The sequence below is a fragment of the Colias croceus genome, chromosome 12 (assembly GCF_905220415.1).
Source record: "Colias croceus chromosome 12, ilColCroc2.1".
Lineage (NCBI taxonomy): Eukaryota > Metazoa > Arthropoda > Insecta > Lepidoptera > Pieridae > Colias > Colias croceus.
Genome location: NC_059548.1, coordinates 428343 through 454538, shown reverse-complemented (window position 1 = coordinate 454538; position 26196 = coordinate 428343). Strand labels below are relative to the sequence as shown.

Below are 26196 nucleotides of genomic sequence, written 5' to 3'. Positions count from 1 at the left end.
TTTATTTCCTGAACGCTAAGTGGCTCAGTATATGGGCGACTTTATCTGTGCTAATAACAGTTAACACAGCGAGCGCCGAACAGAACCCTAGATTCGTATTTGACGATGTGAAATTAAACACTACGGAACTAGCGGCCAAATACGGCTACAAGGTGGAAGAACACAAGGTGACCACTGAAGATGGATACGTTTTAACGATCCACCATATTCCTGGGAAAGGTCGGCCAATTCTCATGATCCACGCGTTGGCCGACTCCACGGAATCCTGGTTTACGAGAGGCGAAATTTCCTTGGGCGTAACTTTGGCCGATTTAGGCCACGACCTGTGGATGGGCGACTGTCGAGGCAACGAGTACTCGAGAAAACACGTCAAACTGGACCCCGACAAGGACGCCGAAGCTTTTTGGAATTACTCTTTCCACGAACACGGTTACTACGACCTGCCAGCGTTTATCGATACAGTTCTAGAGAAGACTGGCGAAAAGAAACTAAACGCGATAGGAATCTCGCAGGGCACCGCGATGTTTTTCGTTATGGGGTCCCTGAGGCCCGAATACAACGAGAAAGTGAACGCGTTGGTCGCGATGGCTCCGGTCGCATACTTGAGTCATTTGGAGCCACCGCTGTCCACTTTTATCAAAATTGCCCCGCAGTTGTACGCTGCGGCAACGAAACTAGGCCAATACGAAGTTCTAGGCAACACGCCAAGTGGCAAAATCATCAAGTCCATATGTTTGAGGCCTCTCATTGGTTATTTTATATGCGCATTTGGGGTGTTATTCCCCATAGCGGGTTTCGACATAGAGGAATACGGTCCCGTCTTCCACTATAAGGCGATGAAACGGTTTCCTCAAAGTTCCTCATCGAAGAACTTCTATCACTTTGCTCAAGTGAGTAGACGGAGGAGTTTCTCGCAGTACGACTATGGACCTTCAGAAAACTTGGAAATATACGGGTCGGATATGCCTCCGGACTACGATTTGAGTAAAGTGACGATGCCAATAGTGTTGCTATGTGGGCAGAACGATAAATTCTCACCTTTAGAAGACGTAGCGACGTTACGTATCCAACTATCCAACGTGGTAGAGTACAAAGTACTGGAGAGATCCAAGATGAATCATTTGGACTTCTTGTGGGGCAAGAACATGGACAAATATCTGTATCCCGAATTGTTTAAAGCGATGGATAAATTCTTTTAATGTGACGTAAATTACCAATGATGTAACAATAATTTAAATGTATATTAACTTTGTAAAAAAGGCTGTTTAACGTCATCGAATGTAAAGATATTTTTACCTCTCAAAAATTACCATATATGTATTACCTACATTAATAGTATTGTACTAACAAAATTGGAATATCACTAAAGTGTGTGTGTGTGTAAAATAGCCTAGTTATTTACATGTGGCTAGCTGTCCCGGTAAACGTTGTTCTGCCTAACTCTTATCAATTAGAGGTATGAAAAATAAATGTTGACTGATTCTCAAACTTACCCGATGTGCACACAAAATTACATAGAAATCGGTCAAGCCGTTTCAGAGGTTCATTGTAACACGATAATTTTATAAATTAGATTTTTTACGACAGTACTAGCTAGAAAGTGTTCAGCTCATGTTATCTTAAATTTAAAGTAATATAAATCAATTTTCAAGCATAATAAATATATAAATAACTCACCAGCCGCTATCCAGACCGCGAATCGAACCCACGTCATGTAGTCCAGGTTCAGCATGAGGTACACGTTGATCAGTATGCTGAGACCCGGCAACCACGGCACCAAAGGGACCTACACGTTTATTTTATATTTATTCATACTAACATTATGAAAATATTTGTTTGTTTGTTCGTACGCAAAACTAATTTCTGTAATAGATCAAAATATAAATTAAATTTTTCAGAAAATAAGAGTTATCATTTGAGCATTGTCCAAAGACTATCACTGTTTTCAGTATATTTCTAAACGGTTAGTTAAAAATAATAAATATACTGCCATTGAGATATACATATGGAGACGACACCGCCTACATCACTTATGTTCCGCTCAACATAAGCCATATGGACAAACTGCACTCAGTCGCTTTAGCGCGATGGTCGCGTTCATGTATTGTTTGTTTTATAGCAAATAACCATGAAACTCATCAAATATGCCCTCGAGTGTGTTACGATATTGCACTAATAATTCAAATAATGCGGCAAAGTTCAAAGAAATAACTTTTCATCGGTAATTAACTAGATAATCAATTTTAAAACTTGGTTCGAGCAACATTAATTGGACTCACTAGCCCCCCCGCGCCGCGCACAGATTTTCTTCATGGTGTCTCCTCCATACGTAGTAATAATAGCTCAATATATACTGCACCAAAAACTGCCCCAACCAAGCTGCTCTTAAATAACATCTTAGACGTTTATAATACAGAAATAAATAAAATAAAAATGTGTGCGTGTACTATAGTGTAAGTGTGAAACTTCTTTATGACCTTATTTTTCAAAAAATAATTTACTACATATATGCAACTTTACAGAAATACGTCGAATCACGCGTGGTAGGGATAAGAAAAAAATGGCGCGTAACGGAAAAATGTCACGTGTAACGAAAAAATGTTACACTAAATTTTTTTCCAACCCCGATAAAGAAGTTTCACTTCGAAAATAAACCCACGCTAATTACATACATTATCTACACACTTGTCTCATACAAGTATTATTTTTACATTTGAGGCTTTGTGCCATAAAACAGACGTTTTCATTATTTCTTTCATAAAACCACAAACTTACCGAAAACGCCAACTTCTTTTCTGACACGGGTTGCCTTGACAACGCGTACAGCGTGCTCACGACGAGAATCGAACCCACCACCACCGCTGCTGTGGGCCCCACTTCACCACGGAGGATAGCGTCGCCGTGGGAGTTGATGCTGCCCATCATTATGAAGCACCATACACCTGAGAAAATAGCATGCATATAGATAGGAAATTATCTATACATATAATAAATCTGTAGAAGGGTCAATTCTGTACATTGAAAATATTGAAAAAATAAATAGCAGGGGGTGTTACTGGATCGATACCAAACCAAAAAATTTAATTAAATTTTTGTCTGTCTGTCTGTCTGTCTGTATGTTCAGGCATCACGTGAAAACTAACGGTTCGATTTTGATGAAACTTGGTATAATTATACCTTATTATCCTGGGCATAAAATAGGATACTTTTTATCCCGGAAAAATACGTAGAAAAAATAAATCTTCATTTTTCCGCGCGGACGGAGTCGCGGGCGGAAGCTAGTTAGAAATATAAGTGACTAATTATTATTATTACCCGCTGCTTCGCCCGTGATTAAAGGAAATTTCACGAGAATAAGTTGTTTCACAGGTAAAGTTAAATAAACCAGTTTAACCAGGGATTTAAATGAACAAACATACATAGCCTGTCAAAATCATAACCCTCCTTTTGCTTTGTCGTAGTCGGGTAAAAATGTGAAATAATGTAAAAGTATTAAATGCATTTTGAATGTGAATTTTGATTTTGAAATGTTTGAGTTAAATAAATGTTTCTTGAGAATTTTTTAAGACTAGAAAAAATTTATCACAACGCGGGATTCGAACCCGCATCCTTCCCCTTGCCGGGGCGAAATTTTTTACCTCAATTTTTTTATGATTTATTAAGTACTCTTCAAAGCGGGCGGAAACCGCGCGACCATTTTTTTTCTCTAGTGTATAAAAAAATATTTATTTATTTATTCTTATACTTCATTGTACAAACATGAATGGACAGAGCAGAAAAAAAGAACAATATCACAAAAAGGCATCATTTGTACAAAAGGCAGCCTTATTGCTGAACAGCAATCTTTACCAAGCAACCTGGTAGGAAAGGAAAATAAATATCTCTTACCATATAGTGTAACAAGTACGGCCACCAACGCAGAACTGAGTCTATTCGGCGCGGTGATATTATCCAAATTGAACAATTGTCGACACCACGCTTTCGCACTTAGGTTTAGTGCTTCTGGTGTGCGGTGGACACTTTGACTGCGCTCGTATCTGGGAAAGAATAAAAAAATTATAATGGAACCAAATGACATAAAAAATGAAACCACTTCCAAAATTCTAGGGCCAAATTTAGAAAAGTCTAAAGTACATCTCTTTTTAAACAACCAATTACATTATTAAGACTAGGATAGTGGAGATAATTATATTTTAAAATATAATTCATCTCCATTGTTTTATTGTATACTGAGAGCTTTATTATTTTTAGCGAAAACAGAAATTATTGCAAAAAGGTTCGTATGAAAAAACTGTTAAAATTACTACCCTCATATTTGTCTTTGTTTGACAAAAAGTTACAAGTAATACCATACAACAAATCCTATACCACCCTATACTCTTACCAACTGCCTGACTCCTCATGAAACAAAAAAAAAACTTTTTTTTTTTAAGTTCGGATAGGTAGACATTTGACCACAGTCCCACCTGATGGGAAGCGGTGACGCGGTCTATGGTGGTAAATCATGTCTACCTAGAAAATGCCTATTTACTTGAGCAATGTCAAGGGACATCCGGATGGAACGAAGTGTTAAGTTAGAGAGAGACAGACAGAGAACCACAAGTGTCGTGACAACTTTTCGTAAGAATTTTTTCCGTCTAGCCCCCTTTCACAACGTGCGATAAGGAACTTCGTTCCGATACCAGAAAATAATCTACAATAATACCTAAGCAGCAGAACACAAGAAGCCACCATGGAGTAAGCGAGCAGCGTGCCGATGGACATCATGTGGATGAGCTGCTCCAACTCGAATATCATCGCCAATGTTCCTGCATACATAATATATAATAATCTTTAAATAATTAGATCAGCAATAGATTTATGCGTTGTAACTTTAAACCCGATTTATTCATTATTATTCCTGCCCCCCTAGCCAAGTGGCTTTCTGTTAGCGTAGATACGTTTGTCTACAGCTTACGTCAATCTCATACATTCGTAGTCTATTCTATTGAACGCTACGCTAACAGAAAACCACTTGGCTATGGGGGGCTTACATTTCACTTCACTGCGAACATGGTCACGAGTAAATCCACGTTAGGATTTTTTTTCTTCATAAAGTAAAAAGATTTCTTTTTACTTTATGAAGAAAAAAAAACTCTACAGTTTTTAAAAACATTAGTCAATACTCATTCATGAAAGAAATTATAAAAATGTAATCGAAAATTTCGTCTCCATTGATAGAATTTACCCCTTTTTACATAGAAATATCAACAATAAAAGGTTACATTAAACATCTTTAAACTAAATAAATAAATACTAACCAGTAAAAAGCCCAGCAACAACGGTACCAACAAGCGGCGTGTGATATTTCTCACTAACTCTGCCCATAAATTGGAACAGCAGCCCGTCCGATGACATCGCGTATATTATACGCGGGAGGGGGAACACTGCACCTAGCAGACTGGAAAAGAGGATAATTATATTATTTTTATTTTATTCCACAACACATATGTAAAAAGAAGTTGTACATTCACTTACATCCACGTGATAAGGTAAATTGGACGGTTTTAATTACAACTAGCTTTTCGCCCGCGTCTTCGCCCGCGTTTTCAAAGGAAAACCCGCACAGTTCCCGTTCCCGTGGGATAAAACCTATCCTATGTGTTAATCCATGTTACCCTCTATATGTGTGCTAAATTTCATTATAATCGGTTCAGTAGTTTATGCGTGAAAACCATACATACATACATAAATACATACAAACCTTTCCTCTTTATAATATTAGTATAGATAAAAAACTAGACTCACAACCACGGTCAAAATTGTCCAAAGCAAAACTCTGCCTACGCGTGTAGTAAGCAGAGTTTTCTAATGAACGATACAATAGATTTTGAACATTACTTTACTATAAGAAATAAGGTGCTAATTGGCGATTGTTATTCTATTTCTTCATAGTACTTCAATGGTGTACTAGAAAGAAAAACAGAAAATATACATTAAATAAGAACTAGAAAGATTATACGCAGAAGGGGGAGGATTATTATAATAAACTAGCTGTGCCCTGCGGTTTCACCCGCATTTCTCCGCTCCTGTTGGTCTTAGCGTGATGATATATAGCCCATAATCTTCCTCGATAAATAGGCCATCTAAGATCGAAAGAATTTTTCAAATCGTAACAGTAGTTCCTGAAATTAGCGCGTTCAAACAAACAAACTCTTCAGCTTTATAATCCATACTAATATTATAAATGCGAAAGTAACTCTGTCTGTCTGTCTGAAATTTGGTATGAAGATATTTTGATACCCGAGAAAGGACATAGGCTACTTTTATCCCGGGAAAATGACGCAATTCCGGAAATCCCACGGGAACGGGAACTATGCAGGTTTTTCTTGACTGCGTGGACGAAGCCGCGGGCGGAAACCTAGTATTAGTATATAGTATAGAATAATAATATGTACCTGGAACACAGAGCACAAATAGCACCAACACTAACAGCATACTTGGCCCAGCTCCAACCGAGCTGATCGTACACGAAGGGGAAAGGTGCCTTTTCATCCTGCAAAAGAATTTAAACCTTATCTACTGTATTTTAAGTGTCAATATTAAACATCACGTTGCATTGGTGTTAATTGATTTTAAACCTTAATGCAATGTGTTAGAGATGAAAGTCGCATAAATCGATTTTGTTTCGGGAACTTTAGAAGCGGTGTCCTATCAAGTGACTTGAGAATATAGGTTATAAGTTACACATACGTATACATATAATATATACGTTGTATATAATAAGTTACAAATATAAATAGTTTTTTTTTTTTTTTTTTGTTTTTAGTGTAAAAGAACGAATGTCCTTTTTAAAAAGGATAAAAACGTTGCAAATCAATTCATATAACGGTTTAATAAAATTGGACCGAATCAATCGACCGATCGAATTACGAAAATTGTGACCCCCTAGCTTATGCGTCTTGCCTCCATTTTATCTATGTTATATAGGCTGGTGTCTGCATACTTTTTATAATTATTATTTACTTTAGTGTTCTATTCTATTGATTTATTTTATTGTATTTTTATCTGTATAGATTGTAAGTTTATGTACCGTTTTAGATTACTTAATATCACATACCTGCATATAATACGGCATCATGAGTGTAAGCACAGAGGAAACGCCACAATATGCCAGAAACACGATCAGAAGTGAAGCCACCACCGCGAATGGGATGCTTTTCTGTGGACGACGCGCTTCTTCACCAGCTGTTGCTACGCAGTCGAAACCTGCCCGAAATTTGGTTATTAAATAGAGTAAATTTCAATTTTTGAAGTAAAACTTCTTTATCGGGTTTGGAAAAAAATTAAGTGTAACATTTTTTCGTTACGCGTGACATTTTTCCGTTACGCGCCATCTTTTTCCTATCCCTACCACGCGTGATTCGACGTATTTCTGTAAAGTTGCATATAGTAAATTATTTTTTGAAAAATAAGGTCAAAGAAATTTCACTTCTTACGTGTGTAGTGTGTACACTAGTACACGCACACATTTCTTTTTAATTATGGAAGAATATTAATGAATGTTGAGGTTTTTATCTCCATTTTCATCATGTAATTGGAAGAGAAAGTTAAATTAAGTATCTAAAGTAGGTATTTCTATTTCGATTTTGAAGTGAAACTTTACGTGCGTCGAGAGTAAAGTTTCAAATTTATAGCAATACTATCACGTCATAAAGTAAGGCGACGATTTTGGTATATTTGAATCATGCCAAAAAAGTTTCACTTCTGACACGTGTGCTCTATTCATATATCAAATAGCTCGAAACTTACCAATAAAACCATAGAAGCAAACCGCAGCCCCTCGTATGATGCCAGCAAGCCCGTACGGGGCGAAGCCCCCGGTGCCAAAGTCCTTCGTAGAGGACTTGGGCACTTCTGACGCAGGGATACGCCAGTTCTTTGTGTCCGCTGAAAAACGTTAAAAATAAAAACCCTACGATCAAAGCAAATTCATCCTTACTACATTGAAAATAAAGTTCAATTTCTTATAACAATCTATATATATAAAAATCAATGCCACTTTTCGTTGTAATTCCATAACTCAAGAACGGGCTCACCTATCCAAACCAAATGCTTAGGATTTGGTCGGCATATTTAGTAGATGGTTTATGTGAAGTTTGCACAAAATCGGTCGAGCGGTTCCTCATTTTTCACATTTTTTGTAATAAATGAATTCAATAGAAACTTTTTTCACAGAAACTTTTTTGAAGTTTTGTTGACAGGACAAGCACGTTGTTATGTCATTCATGCCGTCAGTTCATTTTGGACGTGGTTCGATTAAAGCATATTATCAGCGATAAATTTCTTTTCACATAATTGCATTTACAGTGCATTCATACAAACGGTGAGTCCTGAATTTATGTGTACTTTTCTAAGTTGCCGTATATGATTTCACATGGCATCATATGCGACAGCTTCTTGGGAATTTGTTTTTTTTTTGTTCTAATTTTTTTTTTCGATTTTTAAGCGAAAACATATGTGCATACGGGAAAAATGCCACCAGCCAGACGAGCAAATATAGGTCGGCGAACGCGTAATGCAAATGATGTGGCATTACTAAGACGATCACAGACTGCAGATGAACGCGCACAAGCTAATTGCATTTACAGTGCATTCATACAAACGGTGAGTCCTGAATTTATGTGTACTTTTCTAAGTTGCCGTATATGATTTCACATGGCATCATATGCGACAGCTTCTTGGGAATTTGTTTTTTTTTTGTTCTAATTTTTTTTTTCGATTTTTAAGCGAAAACATATGTGCATACGGGAAAAATGCCACCAGCCAGACGAGCAAATATAGGTCGGCGAACGCGTAATGCAAATGATGTGGCATTACTAAGACGATCACAGACTGCAGATGAACGCGCACAAGCTAATTGCATTTACAGTGCATTCATACAAACGGTGAGTCCTGAATTTATGTGTACTTTTCTAAGTTGCCGTATATGATTTCACATGGCATCATATGCGACAGCTTCTTGGGAATTTGTTTTTTTTTTGTTCTAATTTTTTTTTTCGATTTTTAAGCGAAAACATATGTGCATACGGGAAAAATGCCACCAGCCAGACGAGCAAATATAGGTCGGCGAACGCGTAATGCAAATGATGTGGCATTACTAAGACGATCACAGACTGCAGATGAACGCGCACAAGCTAATGCATCGCAGCGTGAACGTAATGCACGCAATGGATTTGTTAACCCAGTACCTGTACTGAATCTTGCACGGCCATCACGAATACGTCGTGCTGTTTTGGCTGAAATGATGCGTGCTGCTTTTAATTACAACAGTCAGATTGATTATAGTATGTATGGATACATTGGAATGATGGACGCAATATGTCCACATTGTGATGCGGCTAACTTTCCAGGTGAAACGCCCGGCATGTGTTGTGCTAATGGCAAAGTGAGATTGCCAGCATTAGAAACTCCACCCGAACCATTGTATTCATTTATTTTTGGGACATCGCAAGCGTCGAAGCACTTTCTGAGTCATATTCAACAATACAATTCGGCATTTCAAATGACTTCTTTTGGTGCAACTAAAATTATTAGAGATAATTTTATGCCGACGTTTAAGGTAAATACTTCAACAGGATTATTCCATGTTTGTATCAATCTGAAGCATAAAGTATATTTAAAAAAAAACTGATATAAGATTTACCTAAAATTGTATACATGTTACAGATTCAGGGCCAGATTTATCATCAAGCTGGTTCGTTATTGCCATACCCCGACGCTGATCATCAATTTTTGCAAATTTATTTTATTGGTGATGAAAATCGTGAATTGGATCAACGTTGTGCAATTGTTTCGAATACAAGACGAGAAATTATTCGTGAGCTACAAAGGTTTTTCCATCAGCATAACGCATTAGTTCAATTGTTTAAAATTGCTCTCGATCGTATGCCAACTGATAATCACAAAATCGTAATAAGAGCTGATAGAACACCTTTTGGAGAGCATGCAAGGCGATTTAATGCACCAACAATTGATGAGGTTGCAATTGTAATTCTTGGTGATCAGTTTCAATCCCGTGATATTGTACTTCATCGTAGAAATGAGCAATTGCAACGTGTTTCGGAACTTCATCGTAGTTACGATGCATTACAGTACCCAATATTGCATTGGAAAGGTGACGATGGTTACCATATCAATATACCAATGATTGATCCACGAACAGGTTAAATAATTGATCTATTTTTAGTGTGTTGACATTTCATTTCTACAACTTTCTAAAGTCACATTTTGTAATTATTTTCAGGTCTACATATACAGAAAAAAGTTAGTGCCATGAATTTTTATTCGTATCGATTGATGATTCGTCCACAAGAACAAAATTATATCTTAAAATGTGGTAAACTATATCATCAGTACATCGTTGATATGTATGCCAAAATAGAGACTGAACGTCTTAATTTTATTCGTTTCAACCAAGCAAAATTAAGATCCGAAGAATATATTCATTTGCAAGATGCGATAGCGAATGATGCTAATGTTAATGACATCGGACGTTTAACTATATTGCCATCTTCGTATATTGGTAGCCCACGGCATATGAACGAATATGCACAAGACGCAATGTCTTATGTACGAAAATACGGTCGACCGGATCTGTTCATTACATTTACATGTAATCCGCAGTGGGATGACATCAAGAACAATTTATTTGAAGGCCAGTCGACAACTGATCGTCATGACATTACAGCACGTGTTTTTCGGCGAAAATTGAAAGCACTTATGGATTTAATTGTGAAATTACGTGTATTTGGAGAGGTGCGTTGCCATATGTACTCCATCGAATGGCAAAAAAGGGGATTGCCGCACGCACATATATTAATTTGGCTGGTAAATAAAATAACTCCGGATCAAATCGATAACGTTATATCAGGTGAAATTCCTGATCAAACTGTTGATCCTGAGTTATTTGATGTTGTCGTTAAAAACATGATACATGGTCCGTGCGGTGAACTAAATATGAATTCGCCATGTATGATTGATGGAAAGTGTTCGAAACGATACCCAAGACAATTGACTTCAGACACAATAACGGGCAATGACGGATATCCGTTGTATAGACGTAGATCACCTAATGATAATGGCAAAACGGCAACCATTAGAATGCGTAACCAGGACGTTGAAGTTGATAATCGTTGGGTGGTTCCGTATTGTCCATAATTATCGAAAATATTCAAGGCTCATATAAATGTGGAGTATTGTAATTCAGTCAAATCCATTAAATATATTTGCAAGTATGTAAATAAAGGGAGCGATATGGCTGTTTTCGGTGTAGCTGGTGATAATAGAAATGATGAAATTACTCAGTATCAACTGGGGCGCTATATTAGTAGTAATGAAGCTGTCTGGAGGATTCTGTCGTTTCCAATGCACGAAAGACATCCTGTGGTTGTTCACTTAGCTGTGCATCTTGAGAATGGCCAACGTATTTATTTTAATGAAGCAAATGCATTGGAAAGAGCAGCACACCCACCAGCGACTACGTTGACAGTTTTTTTCAAATTATGCGAAACTGATACATTTGCTAGAAATTTGTTATATTCCGAAGTGCCTCAGTACTATACATGGAATGTGTCTTCAAAAAAATTTCAAAGACGTAAACAAGGAACAGCAGTCGATGGGCATTCAGGCATTTTCAAAACAGATGCAATTGGGAGAATGTATACAGTACATCCAAACAATGCTGAGTGTTTTTATTTGCGATTGCTATTAGTTAACGTCAATGGCCCAAAATCATTTCAAGAATTAAGAACAGTCGACGGTCATTTGTGTCAAACATATCGTGAAGCATGTCAACTCTTGCATTTGTTGGAGGATGATGCACATTGGGATTCAACACTTAATGATGCATCTACGTCAGCTCATCCACAACAAATACGAATGCTATTTGCCATTATATTATCGACATGTATGCCATCAAATCCACTTGAATTATGGAACAAATATAAAAATTATATGGCAGAAGATATTTTAATTCGTATGCGTCATCATGCAAGAAATCCTGATTTGTTGATTACCTTGGAAATGTGCAACGAAGCTTTGATAATAATTGAAGATATATGTCTAACGATTGCAAATAAAGCATTAGTACAATTGGGTATGACCGCACCAAATCGTCCCATGCATGATTTGTTTGATCGTGAATTGCAACGTGAGCAGGAATTCAACTGTAATGATTTGCGTTTATTTGTACAATCGAATATAACCAAATTAAATATTCAGCAAAAACATGTATATGATACAATCATGCAAGCCGTTTCCAATAATGCAGGTGGATTATATTTTTTGGATGCACCTGGTGGCACAGGTAAAACGTTCGTTATATTATCATTGATTTTAGCGACTATTCGATCAGATCAGAAAATTGCACTAGCACTTGCATCTTCGGGAATTGCTGCTACATTATTAGAAGGTGGTCGGACCGCACACTCTGCATTAAAATTGCCATTGAATGTACAGGTGATTGAAACTCCAACTTGCAATATATCGAGAAATTCTGCTATGGCAAAAGTTCTGCGATTAACGTCAATTATTTTATGGGATGAGTGTACAATGGCGAATAAAAAATCACTAGAAGCATTCAATCGAACAATGCAAGATTTACGTGGTAATCAACAGCTTTTTGGTGGTGCTTTGATATTACTTTCAGGGGATTTTCGTCAAACATTGCCTGTCATTCCTCGATCAACTCCTGCTGATGAAATAAATGCCTGCTTGAAGTCATCAGTTCTTTGGAGATATCTACAAAAATTGACACTAAACATTAATATGCGTGTTCACCTACAAAATGATCCAGCTGCCCATGAGTTCTCAAAACAATTGTTAGAAATTGGTGACGGCAAAATACAAATCGACAGAACCAACGGATTGATCGCTGTACCGAACAATTTTTGTACAATTGCGCAATCGATAGATGAATTGATTGAATGTGTTTTTCCGAATATTGTTCAGAATTACAGAAATCATGATTGGTTGACAGAACGCGCCATTTTAGCACCGAAAAACATTCATGTCAATGCAATTAATTTTCAAATTCAAGCGAAACTGCCAGGCGTAGTCACGAAATATAAATCAATTGACAGTGTTATGAATCAAGATGAGGCAATGAATTATCCAATTGAATTTTTAAATTCATTGGAGCCGGCTGGTATGCCACCGCATTGCTTGAATCTGAAAGTTGGTTCTTCGATTATATTATTGCGAAATATTAATCCACCAAAACTGTGTAACGGAACCAGATTGGCAGTGAAAAAGTTATTGCCAAATTTGATTGAAGCTACGATCTTAACTGGTAAATCAAAAGGAGAAGTTGTTTTGATACCGCGTATACCTATGATTCCAACTGATATGCCTTTTGAGTTCAAACGTTTACAATATCCTGTGCGTTTATCATTCGCGATGTCCATCAACAAGGCCCAAGGTCAAACACTTCACGTTTGTGGTGTGAATTTGGAGGAACATTGTTTTTCACATGGCCAGTTATATGTTGCCTGTTCCAGAGTCGGTACCCCCAGCCGTTTGTTTATTTATGCTCAAAATGGAAAAACAAAAAATATTGTTTATCCAAATGTTTTGGATTAAGTGTGTTGTAAATAGCTAGCAATTGATTTCGATTTTAAATAAAATATTTTTTTGATTAAATAAATGAATTTGATGTTCCGATTTGTTTATTTTATTTCACTTTATACGTAGCGAAGCACGTACCGGGCCGCTAGTTGATATATAAAAATAAAAAAAAAATTTTATCAAAACACATTTAAAATTTTTGAGAGGCAAATATTTTCAACTATTCTGTGGACTTTGTTACTTCTTAGAAATTTAAAAATCTTATTAGTCGTAAAATATAAAAATGTCTTACCTTTAAAAGAGCCAGATATGATGACAAACAGCACAACACACAGGTTGACACCCGTGCAGAAATTGTTGAACTTCGTCGACTCTTTCACACCAAATGCGAGCGCAACTACAAAAAAATAAGATTATATGACTAACTAGCTTTCCGCCCGCGGCTTCGCCCGCGATTTCAACGAAAAACCCGCATTCCCGTGGGATTTCCGGGATAAAACCTATCCAAATTACCCTCTATATGTGTGCTAAATTTCATTGTAATCGGTTCAGTAGTATTTGCGTGAAAGAGTAACAAACACACACATACACATCCTCACACTTTTGCATTTATAATATTAGTGGCACTGCTCATACTGGCCTTGTCCGCGTTGACCAGAGATAAGTAGAAAAATAAACTATATTAACTTTACTTGTCAGAAATAAAATTATATTTTTGCTGAGAAAATATTTTCAAATCCGTTATAGTTATAATAATTCCCAAAATTCTGAAGCTTAATAATTAATATCACCTTGAACAAAATATTTTTTATTCCCTAAAAAAATAGGTTAAATATTTACTTTCATACCTTTCCTTTTGAACATAAATTCTAAAATTGCCAAGAAACTAAAGAGGTTAAATACATCTACGCGAAATTTGAAAAGGAAATTAAAACACCACCAGGCTTTTAGAGAAAAACATTTTGACCTTACAAATAAATCTGATTATCAGGTCAATATAATTTTAACCTTTAGGTAATTTTTGGGACATCCATTTTAATATTATAAATTCCATGGAAACTGTCCCGCAGTGTTGAAAATGTAACGTGATTTTTTTATGAAACGAATTTGGAAAATAGATTGAATATAACATATAAAAAGGCTATACACGACAATGACAATTTTAAATAAACTAGCTGTGCCCTGCAGTTTTGCCCGCATTGCTCCGCTCCTGTTGGTCTTAGCGTGATAATTTATATCCTATAACCTTCCTCGATAAATGGGCTATCTAACACCTAAATAATTTTTCAAATTGGACCTGTAGTTCCTGAGATTAGCTCGTTCAAACAAGTTTGTTTTCAGCTTAATAATATTAATATATGTATAAATAATATAGATTCGTTATAGATTCGTCGAACTCAAATAGGACCAATTTAAAACATATTTACTTACCAGAAAACACCATAATGACGCTAAAAGCGAAGATATCCGGGTATTTGGCCAAGTGTGGTGAATCCATCGGCATCCACTCATACAAGTGGGTTGATATGGCTTTACCCAGCAAGGAATCTAGGTATTCACTTAGCGCTTTTGTTACTGATGCCGCACCTAGAAATAATTGAAATAAGAATGTCTAATAAATAGGCATGTTTAATGTTATAAGAAGTATCTCTTCTATCAAGGAGGATGTATATATAGTGGAAATCCAGCACCAGACTCTTTATAATATGTAGGATACTAAATTATTCTTCCTTGGTTTTAGTTGTTATCTTATTAGTGTATTTTTGTAAATTTTGTTGTTATCTTTTATGGTAGGTACTTATGTTGTTTTATTTATCTTTTCCAGGGATTGCTATTTTTTTCTAATGTTTAACAAAATTAAGCTTTTCTATCGATACATTAATTAGCATAGATCATCGTTTTGCACATATACAGGGTGTCCCACTATTGGTATACTAAGCGCGAAAGGACTTGTAGTTTTACATAATAATTGATCACGTAAAAAATACTAAAACAACAAAATTACATCAAACAATTCTTGCTAAATTTTTCCTGAAAATCCATGTTTTCTTCTCTAGCTTCGCGCAGCCGGCATATACCGCTTGGCTAATGTGAGCATTTTGTCTATTAAAACATAATCTTAAACGATAGCTCACGTTGGGCGGCAAAGTTGGGCGGGTTGCTTGTTATGATTGTACACATAGAGTTTTAAGAATATATCTATTTGAAAAAAAAACTACGTCTGGAATTTTATAAACATTTTTTACGTACTCAGCGTATGCAAAACTATAACCTCCTTTGAGCTTAGTATACCAACAGTGGGACACCCTGTGTATAATAATAGGAAACACTGTATAGTTTTCTAATAACAATGTGTTTACATTTCATCTCTATACAAGCCGTATAAGGCAGATTAAAGTCGTTAAAATTAAAATGAAAGTCCATACTTGCTCTTAGGACATGAAATAATTTAACTTTAATAATATTATGCATTTCGCATTTGAACAATTTTATTTCGCGATTTTTAAACAAGATTTTTTTGTTTTTAACTTTGTGCTTATTCGACACATAATTATACAAAATTGTAAGAACGTAACAATGATGTCTAAAATCTGCAAACACTATTATTCGTTTCTGTTGAATATTTTTAATGTTAAGAAGTTTATCGTTTTTTCAAGTCTCCTGTAACATTTGTGCAAAAACTCACGAAGCAATAATTAATTACATAACTCAAAATCAAGCTCTTAAAAACTGTTAACAATACAATTTACCATTACATAAATGACAAAGCATGTAACTCTATTGAATAAAATGTTGCCAAACTGGACAAAAAAATAACAATAATTTGTATTCAATGTGGTCAATCGCTTGAACTACTACATGAGCATGGCCAAGTCTATCCAATTGCAAACCTTAAAATTTATTGAAGTGAAACTTCTTTATCGGGGTTGGAAAAAAATTTAGTGTAACATTTTCTCGTTACGCGTGACATTTTTCCGTTACGCGCCATCTTTTTCTTATCCCTACCACGCGTCATTCGACGTATTTCTGTAAAGTTGCATATAGTCAATTATTTTTGAAAAATAAGGCCATAAAGAAGTTTCACTTCATACGTGTGTACACTAGACGCACACATTTTTTTTTAATAAATTGAGTAAACTACCGCGTTCAAACAAACAAACTCATCAGCTTCTGTAGAAACATAAATATAGATATTATCTGGAAGAAAAACACATATTTCGCTGAAATATACGAAGCAAAAATCATACTTACCAATAATATATTCAAGTATAAGGTTCCATCCAATGATGAAGGCGATAAACTCGCCGACGCACACATAACTGTACACGTAAGCGGAGCCAGCTTTGGGCACACGAGCTCCGAATTCCGCGTAACATAGACCTGGAGAAATTATGAAGATTAGTTTGGAGACTAAATGATTGCACATTTCTTGTGCTAATATAAAATAAAGTTAATAAATTCAGCTTTTGGCTTTAAAATTAGAGACCACTCTAGGTAGAGATAGAAGGTTAAGCAAGAATTTCTCCAGAATAGATTTTATCTTCCATAATTTTCTTTCGAGTCGAGCGGTAGATGCTTTCAATATTTTATACATATTATATGGTCGGAAAGATCTTTTATTTCAGTACTAACACCAACATAATACCTGAATAACAAGACAAAACTAACCCGCAAACACGCTAGCAACAGCCGCCAACAGAAACGACAGCACCACCGCTGGCCCCGCGTAGTTCTTAGCAACGTCCCCAGCCAGCACGTACACCCCCACACCCAGCGTGCTGCCAACGCCGAGCGCGGTCAGGTCAAGCGCTGACAGCACTCGAGCGAGCCTGGCTACACCCTCCTCGGCGGCTTTACGACGTGATAGCACGCCATAGGCCACGCGCATAGCACGCGCGGCACCCGCTTTTATACCCCCTAGGAAAACATTGGAGATTACCTTAAAATTATATTTCTATCATATTCTACTGGTAAATGGTAAAACCATATTCAAATTGAATAAAAATGAAAAAATTGTTTAATTAGGTCCAGTAGTTTTGTAGCCTATTCAATACATACAAATTAAATTAGTGTCAGAATCAAACTTAGGGAGATTCCGGTAAAACAGAAACAAACTATGTTAGCATATATTAAGACAATTTGCATGTTAATTGTGTATTATCAAATTTTCCAGTGATCAAAAATTAGTTTTTCAATTAAACATAGCTTTGAGCAATATCTATTAGTTTAGAGCAATGTTAAAATCACTTGCCAGTTGCCTACAAAAGCAGTCAAAACTGCTTTTTAACTAAAGACTTCAGTCATATTTGCCAGATTTGTGCGGTTAAAAGTGGTATTGAATTATAAGTATATACTCTAGCACTGTATTACATCTATAACTATAGTATATGAATTATAAACTAAATATTTAGTAGTTACTCTTATGAATTCTTAGTAGTATTCTTATGAATTTAAATAGCTGAAGTTTCAGTAATTATTATTATTCCCCAGTGAAAAAAATAATATGAAATCACTTCTATTTTGAATTTGGGTCAACATATCCAGATTTAGGCCAGTTATTCTAATATTGCCCTGATATTTTATTATAAACTATGACAAATTTTTTTTCACCATTCCTTACGCAAATAACAGAAAATAATACAAACAAATATACCTAGAAATACAATCACGAACCACATAACTAATATATTGAGATCTAATATCACCGAGAGACTAGCAAGACACAAGTCCGTTCATTGACTGAACAATTGGTTTGATTGAACGGCCAATTCTTATCAATAACGCTACAGTTATTGATCTCGGTTATTGCCAATTGATTTGCCCAAAATGGGCATTACAATTATCATTTATTAATAACTAGCTGCTCCGCGCGGTTTCACCCCCGTAGCTCCACTCCTGTTGATCATAGCCTGATGATATATAGCCTATAACCTTCCTTGATAAATGGGCTATCTAACACCAAAAGAATTTTTCAAATCGGACCAGTAGTTCCCGAGATTAGCGCGTTCACACAAACTCTTTAGCTTTATAATATTATTAGTATAGATTTACAACGAGTTAAAACTATTAAGATAGTTTTGATATTAGTTGTGAGATAGGTCTTTGGCAGTGTAAAATCTAGGACTAAGTATTCATGATTATCAGAACTAGATGGAACTCAGGGACTAGATTTAACACTTACCTATTTTAGGAGTTTCTTAGATATCATTGTTTTAAATTATAAATACTTTATATGAAATATTGTGCTGTGAGTGTACATTATTGTAAATAGCCTTAATAGGGTGGTATCACAATGCGATAAGCCCTTTTAATAAAAAGAACAACTCGTCTGAAGTTTTTCAAGGAAAAAAAGGCAGAAATTCAAAATGTGTGGAAAATAAATTTATTTTAATTGTATTTCACTTTAATTTAATTTACTTTGAACACAACATAAGTACAATATTGAAATTTACATACTTTATTTCAATAAAATTTATAGGTACCTATGTAAATGCACAAACTAGGTACTGACTTATATATGTTGTGTATGATAATTATTGATAAGTATTTTATTCAATGAATAATTTAAACAACTCTTACCATCATCAAATGCCTGTTTAATCGATATTCCACCGGCTTGATTTTCACGTGCTGATCGGCCGGTGGGAAACCCATTTTCATCAGGAAAAGTCATTTTAGTAATATTACATGTAACCTCTTTATAGTGCACTGAAAACTTTGGAATGCGTTTGTTATTAGAGGTCCTGTTACACTTCACTTTATAAGGCGCCAGTTTGCTAACGTATACGTAAGGGAAATTCAATAAGGTCTCTCATTTTTCATTGGAAGAACATCTTGCATCATCTTGCACTTTGCGGTTTAAATGTGATTCTGACAGATGACAGTGGACACGAATAAAATCCATTGATAAAATTTGATAAAATCACATACCTATAATATATTATTATCGATCAAATTATTGTCAAATTGACGTTGACGGCTGACGCAGTGGTTCTTTCAATTTATGCGTTTTTTTTTTTTTTTTTTTACAGTACAATAGGGGAGCGCTTGGCCACGATCTCGCCTGATGGGAAGAGCGTTTTCACATTGTCCGGTCCGATATCGGATATCGGAAGCCGATAGCCGATATCCGATATCGGACACAATTTGCCCTTTCACATTATCCGATAATATCGTCCCGATATCATGAGTGTTGCCAGAAACTGGAAAAGTAGATATATGGAGAATTAAAAAAAACAGTGGATGCATTTATGTTACAAAAAATAAACTTTATTTTAAATAAAATAAATAGTAATAAATAAACTATGTTTTTCAAACCGGTTTAATCTGCTGACTGCGGAGTTTGGATTTGTACCCTCTGCAGAGTCAGAATCTAGTTTCAATATTCAATTTCATTGTGAGGCTTGTTTTTTTATATGCTGTTTTTCTTTTTTTAATAATAGAACATGTTGTGTGGTCGTAGTGAATTATTTTTAGAACTTTTTTATATTAAATCATGTACGACTGTTATGTTCTTATACAAATAAAATAAAATAAAATTCAACTCAGTATTAAAGCGACGAAACTGGCAAATATAAATTCAAATTACATTTACAAATGTAGGTGCTGTTATCTACCACAGAATAGTAAATTATCTACGTAGTACCACAGACTAATAATAATATAGCCATTTAAATAATCTAAGGCCCCGTTTCCACCTGCAAGTAAACTTCTGCAAGAACTGTCCGACAGTCTGTCTGACAGCAGCTTGCATGTGTAAACTATGTTGCAAGTTCTGTCGCGACAGTTTGTCAAGCGCTTCTTGCGAGAAGTTGCGACAGCATGTGTAAACATGACTGCGTCTACTCGCGACAGTTCTCGCAGCTTATCGGTCTAGTTCCGTATATCTCGCAGCAAGCTGCAAGTATCGCCCACATGGCTTTTGATTTTTGTTTATTTGAAATTAATGAGTCGTGAATGCTCTTGTGAAGAATGAAGAAACTATAAAGTCAATAGGATTATATGAGATCTTAAGATGGAATAATGTGATTATTTTTTGAAAATGAAGTGAAATGAAAATTTATTTGTTGAGTTGTGGTTACAAAGTTTTTATAATAAATTTCATGTCCGCACAATTCACCAACAAATTGGCATACAATATATTTATATTATGCTAATTTTATAATTTAACTAAGTTATTATTTAAACAATATATTATTTACATTAGTTCATTAGATCATTTTACATTAAATAGTACACATTATAAATTATAGTATACGATTTATTTCACAAAATAGAATAGAAAAATTGTAACAGTAATTCCTATCCCGTCACTCGCAAGATCGTGTGTAAACACCTCCGCGATAAGTTGCGATAGTATGATGCGCGAGCTTCTTGCATGACATTTATTGCAGCAATAAATTGCAGGATATGTAAACGACATTGCAAGTAACTCATGCAAGACTTCCGCGAGTTTACTTGCAGGTGGAAACGGGGCCTAAGCACGAACCCAGACAACCAAAATAGTAAACAAGCCAAACATGCTCAAAAGTCGCCGCGCGTTCTTGACAAAATGTAAGGTCGCCGCATTCTAATTCTGAAATTTTAGAGAAAACTCAACAAAATTGCCGTATTGTAAATTTTCTTTTCAATAAAAAGAGTTTGATTTTAAAAAATTCAACTGATAGATCGTAGTTGTACATACAGTAAAAATAACTACAAAAAAGAAACCGACTTCAAAATAGCTGGAAAAGTAAAATATAAAAAAGATTTGATATTATTTTATACTTAATATTATTTAGATGTGCTATTTATTATACAGGTTTGATATCGGCGCTAAAACAAAGCACTAAATCTGTGACTCAATGACAACAATACAATAAACAGCTTACAGCACAACAGTAGTCCAAGTAGGAGGAGGAGCGAGGCAGAATGAGTAAATAAAGATAAAAGACACTAATATTTCGAAGATACGGTTGAATTTAAGAACGCAATCTATTTTTGTTTACTTCAGTTCAGCCAATTGCCGTATATTATAGGACGGTATTAAAGTAGCTCCCGTAAAAATAGTATTTTTAATGCCTTTAAATACTTAAATGAATGTTTTCTTAATAAAAAGGTTTAAAGTAAATGAAAGGATTTTTTTTACATTTAGCGCCTAGAAATGACTGAAAATACACAAACTAGTGCTTTTTTTGCTGTTGGTATACTACCTTTTCGAAAATTGAGTTGGTAACACTGAACATTATCGTCCGATAGTTCACGGGAATATCGGTGTTGGCTCCGATATCCGATATCGGACCGGACAATGTGAAAGACAGGTACCTAAATCATACATTTTACTTAGCCTCCGATATCGGATATCGGCTATCGGCGCCCGATATCCGATATCGGACCGGACAATGTGAAAACGCTCTAAGCTGAGATGTGGCCTAAGATGGAGCGCGCTGCCCTAGAATGTACCTGTTCACTCTCCTCTTGAAGACCTCCATATTGTACTCGTCGGGGAACACAGACTCAGGAAGCATGTTCCAGTCCCTCGCGGTTCGAATGAAGAATGTCGATCCGAACCGCTTTGTTCGGGTACATGGAACGTCCACCATATGGCGATGCCTAGAGTCTGTGCGCCTCGACGATCGATGGAAAAACGGGGATGGCGGAATTAAATCGTGCAATTCCGCAGCGCACTCACCAAAGTGTATCCGATAAAAAACCGCTAAACTGGCCACTCTGCGGCGATGAGCGAGGCTCTGGAGTTTTTTGCCTACTAGCTCATCGTCGTTTATTAGCCTCTTGGCGCGCCTCTCTATCGCCTCAAGCGCCTCCAGCTGGTACTTGGCAGAACCATCCCAGAGGTGAGAGCAGTATTCAATACACGAACGGACCTGGGCTTGATAGAGATTGAGCAACTGTCCCGGACTGAAATACTGCCTCACCTTCGCCAGTATACCGAGCTTTTTTGAGGCTACTTGGGCTTTTGATTCAATGTATGAACCAAAATTGAGAGTAGGCGTCAAGGTGATACCAAGAAGCTCGAGGTGGTCAGTTATCGGTATAGATACACTTTGGAAGGACGGAGTCAGGTTGAATGGACTCCGTTTAGCGGTGAATAGACACGCCTGGGTCTTGGTCGCATTGAACTTGACCAGATGGGCTTCGCCCCCTTGCGTTTCGTCAAAGAGGATTATAACTCGGTTATAATCACTACGTCCGCGTCGTTTCGTATCGCGGCCGGTCGTTTGTTTTCATACAAAATGCACGATGCGGCAACAGCGCGGCGTCCGTACCGCGAGGCGCGAACGCTCGACAAAACGACGGCAACGTCGCAACTCGCAAGTCCCTGTGGCAAGTCCCACGTGTTCAGTTTAGGGTTTAGGGATATCAAAAGTGAAAAAAAATATCGATATATCGATACATCGATATTTAAAAAAAATCAATATTGGCCTTAGAGCATTAAACCAATTTTACCAGTTGGTTTTGCTCTAAGATATTGGCATTGATACGCGGAAAAATTATCGATATGTCCATATATCGCTTAATATATCGGTAAAATTTTTAAAAAATACTTACTAGCTGTACCGGCAAACGTTGTTCTGCCTTGGAGTATGGTAACTGACATTGTGACACGAGAATTTTATATATTAGATTATGGTTTTAAAATACTTAACAGTGTATTTAGCTAGCCTTAAAATCACATGTTAACGAAAACATCGGTGATGCTCTTTTACGGAGGCGTAGTTTTTGTTCATTTTTTTTGTTTGATGTTTTTCAACAAGAGCACACAGTAATGTTTCTTCGTCAGAGTCCATGGCTTAACTGGTGTCAAATAAATTTAAAACAGCATTATCAGCTTTCATACAAAATGTGTAAGAAAATCAGTCTAGTTGAAAGTTGTGTCTATTAACATACAAACGCACGGCAGTCAGATACACTTTCAATTTAAGCGTTTGGTAACGGACTGCTACCGTACTGCAACGGCACGGCGCGGCATGGCAGCGGGCAGCGAGTTATAACTAGCGGCACGGAAAACGTGCGGCAGCGGTCCGATACGAAACGAATAAATTGAAAGAGCCCTAAAGGGGATAGTAGAATCGGTACACGGCTTGTACACGGTATACAGGCAAAAAAAGAAGTACCTATTTAATAAATGTAAGGCCCCAGGGCATTTATGTACCTAAATATTTAAATAGCGATAGAATATACCTTTGGTAGATACCGTCAAACGGGGTGAATAGGGATCGTGGGGTGAATAGGGAAAAAATTGGGATCCAAATTATCACGGTAATAACTCGATCATTGATTAACCATAGCCTATAAAATGGCAAGAATTCAATATAGAATAGTTATTCTTTAAACTGGTAACTTTTATTTGACGTAAAGTTAGAAATAAATTGTCAAAACAGTATTCTGAAGTTTCGTCTTTGAACTACCTGCTATCGAAGGGTCTTTAATTTTAAAAAGTTTCGTTGTTTTTGTGGTTAAACTAATATCATAACGACTATCTACGTAATTGGTGTTTATTCTAGAGCCTGTATAACGTATTGTAAGGACAATTGAAAAGCTTTAAAATCGTAAAATTATATTTTATTAAGAGCAATAATTTATTTACGTAATAAGAGGTTTTTAGGTACGCGTTGGGGGTTTTTAGGTACGACTGGGGGGTCAATAGGGACGCCATATTTAATCAATAGAGACGATGTAGTTTGTCAAGAGACAGTAAAGGGACTATGGGAACAGGGTTGTCACTTGATTTATGAAGTCGTTTAAAAAAGCTTGTAGGTACTCGCGATGTAATTTAACATTTTTAATTTATATACCCGACACAATTAAAATCATGTTAATATTTTGAAGAATATGCCTATTTATTTGTACATAATTCTGCTTTAATTAAAGTCCCTAAACCATAAATTTAGGTACTTTAATTCATTCTTGACACTAAATACATGATCCTTCAACTCATCTTGGCGTGCGGCGCAATGTGTGCCGCACACAAAACGCACGCACCAAAATGCGTTTAATAATTTTATACCTACTTGCCTAAATAATAATTATACTAACAAAATTGTGACAGCCCTAACGGTTTTTCCCTCTAATGCCAATAACCGTCCCTATTGACCCCATATTGTGTTTGAATAGGGACGACCTATAATTTTAAGAAATAATTTAAACTGGATGCTTTTCATGATTTATTGTAAATTTCTTAAGAATATTCAGAATGCGACTCAAGTTTTAATACCAAAATCAATACAATATTTTCAGGAATTAATGGTGATAAATGTGTTCAAAGTTCAATTCTGTGCCTATTCACCCCGTTTGACGGTATGTCATACGCATAAAATGAGAGTGACCACCAATGTGACCACGTCTTGAGTAACACAGTACAATTTCAGTATCTGATAGCGACGCAATGTTCTGTCTCCAAGATTTTCTATGATTATTTTAGAAAAAAAAAATAAATACCTAAGTACATAAAAGATGCTTTTAAGCGAATTTATGGGTTGTTATAATATCTCAAAAACTAAAAACAAATCAATTCAATTGTGAGTACCAACTAACCCTTTATCGTAAAATTTATTTATTTTTTGACAAAGATTGTATTATTAACTAGCCCATTGACCACCGAGCGCCCCGATCGGGGCACGACAACAATAGATTTCTATTGTGTCTGAGATTCTAGGGATTGATGGACTAGGTTAACTATGTTTTTCACGATTTCTAAATCTTGGTACTAAAAAAAAGGAAGATAATATTGTTTTGGCGGCAATTCATTGATGTGCGACAAAATTGAACATGATCAGCAGTTAAAATCAGCAGCAATAGAGTAATATTAAAAAAATAGATAATATTATTATGGTTGAAATTCTAAGGTAACAAGTAATAGATATATAATTTTTTTCCATTTTCTTGTTTTAAATATGTTATTTATTCTGTTTTCCTATTCTGTTTTCAAATTTGAAATAACTATGAACGATGACACAATAATTTTATTTTCACCTACATCTAAAAATAGGAGCCTAGCCTAGGAGACCGAGGTTCTTAATTAGACTGTAGGTATTTTTTCTGGCTTTGTAACCCTAGAACATTCGTCTGGGCCGAACCGGAACCAATTCTGTTAGTCATATTTGAATTCTGTCCAGTTTTAAATATTGGATATTTGAAGGTGGTTTATTTTTTTGATAAAAAATAATTAAGAATTCAAAAAACCACCAGTCTTCGACATAAAATAATAATTACGGTAACTATCAAAGCTTTTGTTTATTTTAGTATCTATTTTTTTAATTTAGTAAACAAATTGGGTCCTAGTTTAATTATTATTTATATTTAAGTACGAATTAAAGGCAGGCCTGTAAAGTAAGTGCATTTTATTTTTAAAATTAAAACTTTTAAGTGCAGTTCCATGAAATAAGCACTAACTTTTTAATAGGTACTATCATTTTCTAATATGTACATGATATTCAGTAGGTACTTACCTATGTTATTTGTATCTTAAAATGATAATAGGCAACTGGCAAGGCGTGACTAATTAATATGCGTAGGTAATGTAAAAAAATGCAAACAGATAGTTTATTGTCTATAATATTATAAATTAGCATATTCACATTTTTTATTAAG

General features: G+C 35.7%; 1 protein-coding gene across 1 annotated transcript in view; it reads right to left on the bottom strand.

Annotated features, from left to right (window-relative positions):
- LOC123695996 (cationic amino acid transporter 2-like) overlaps nucleotides 1–19494 on the bottom strand; it is a 43783-nt gene extending 24289 nt beyond the window's left edge. Inside the window, exons 1-13 of the mRNA XM_045641972.1 lie at nucleotides 19186–19494; nucleotides 17275–17523; nucleotides 16858–16986; nucleotides 15037–15192; nucleotides 13898–14002; nucleotides 7792–7929; nucleotides 7100–7248; nucleotides 6438–6535; nucleotides 5301–5440; nucleotides 4706–4808; nucleotides 3889–4037; nucleotides 2776–2942; nucleotides 1678–1786 (exon numbers count right to left, since the gene is read on the bottom strand). Of these exons, the coding sequence (XP_045497928.1) occupies nucleotides 1678–1786; nucleotides 2776–2942; nucleotides 3889–4037; nucleotides 4706–4808; nucleotides 5301–5440; nucleotides 6438–6535; nucleotides 7100–7248; nucleotides 7792–7929; nucleotides 13898–14002; nucleotides 15037–15192; nucleotides 16858–16986; nucleotides 17275–17523; nucleotides 19186–19279 (1786 nt within the window). The 5' untranslated portion in view covers nucleotides 19280–19494. The remainder of the gene's footprint in view (nucleotides 1–1677; nucleotides 1787–2775; nucleotides 2943–3888; nucleotides 4038–4705; nucleotides 4809–5300; nucleotides 5441–6437; nucleotides 6536–7099; nucleotides 7249–7791; nucleotides 7930–13897; nucleotides 14003–15036; nucleotides 15193–16857; nucleotides 16987–17274; nucleotides 17524–19185) is intronic.
- Nucleotides 19495–26196: the final 6702 nt, after the last annotated feature.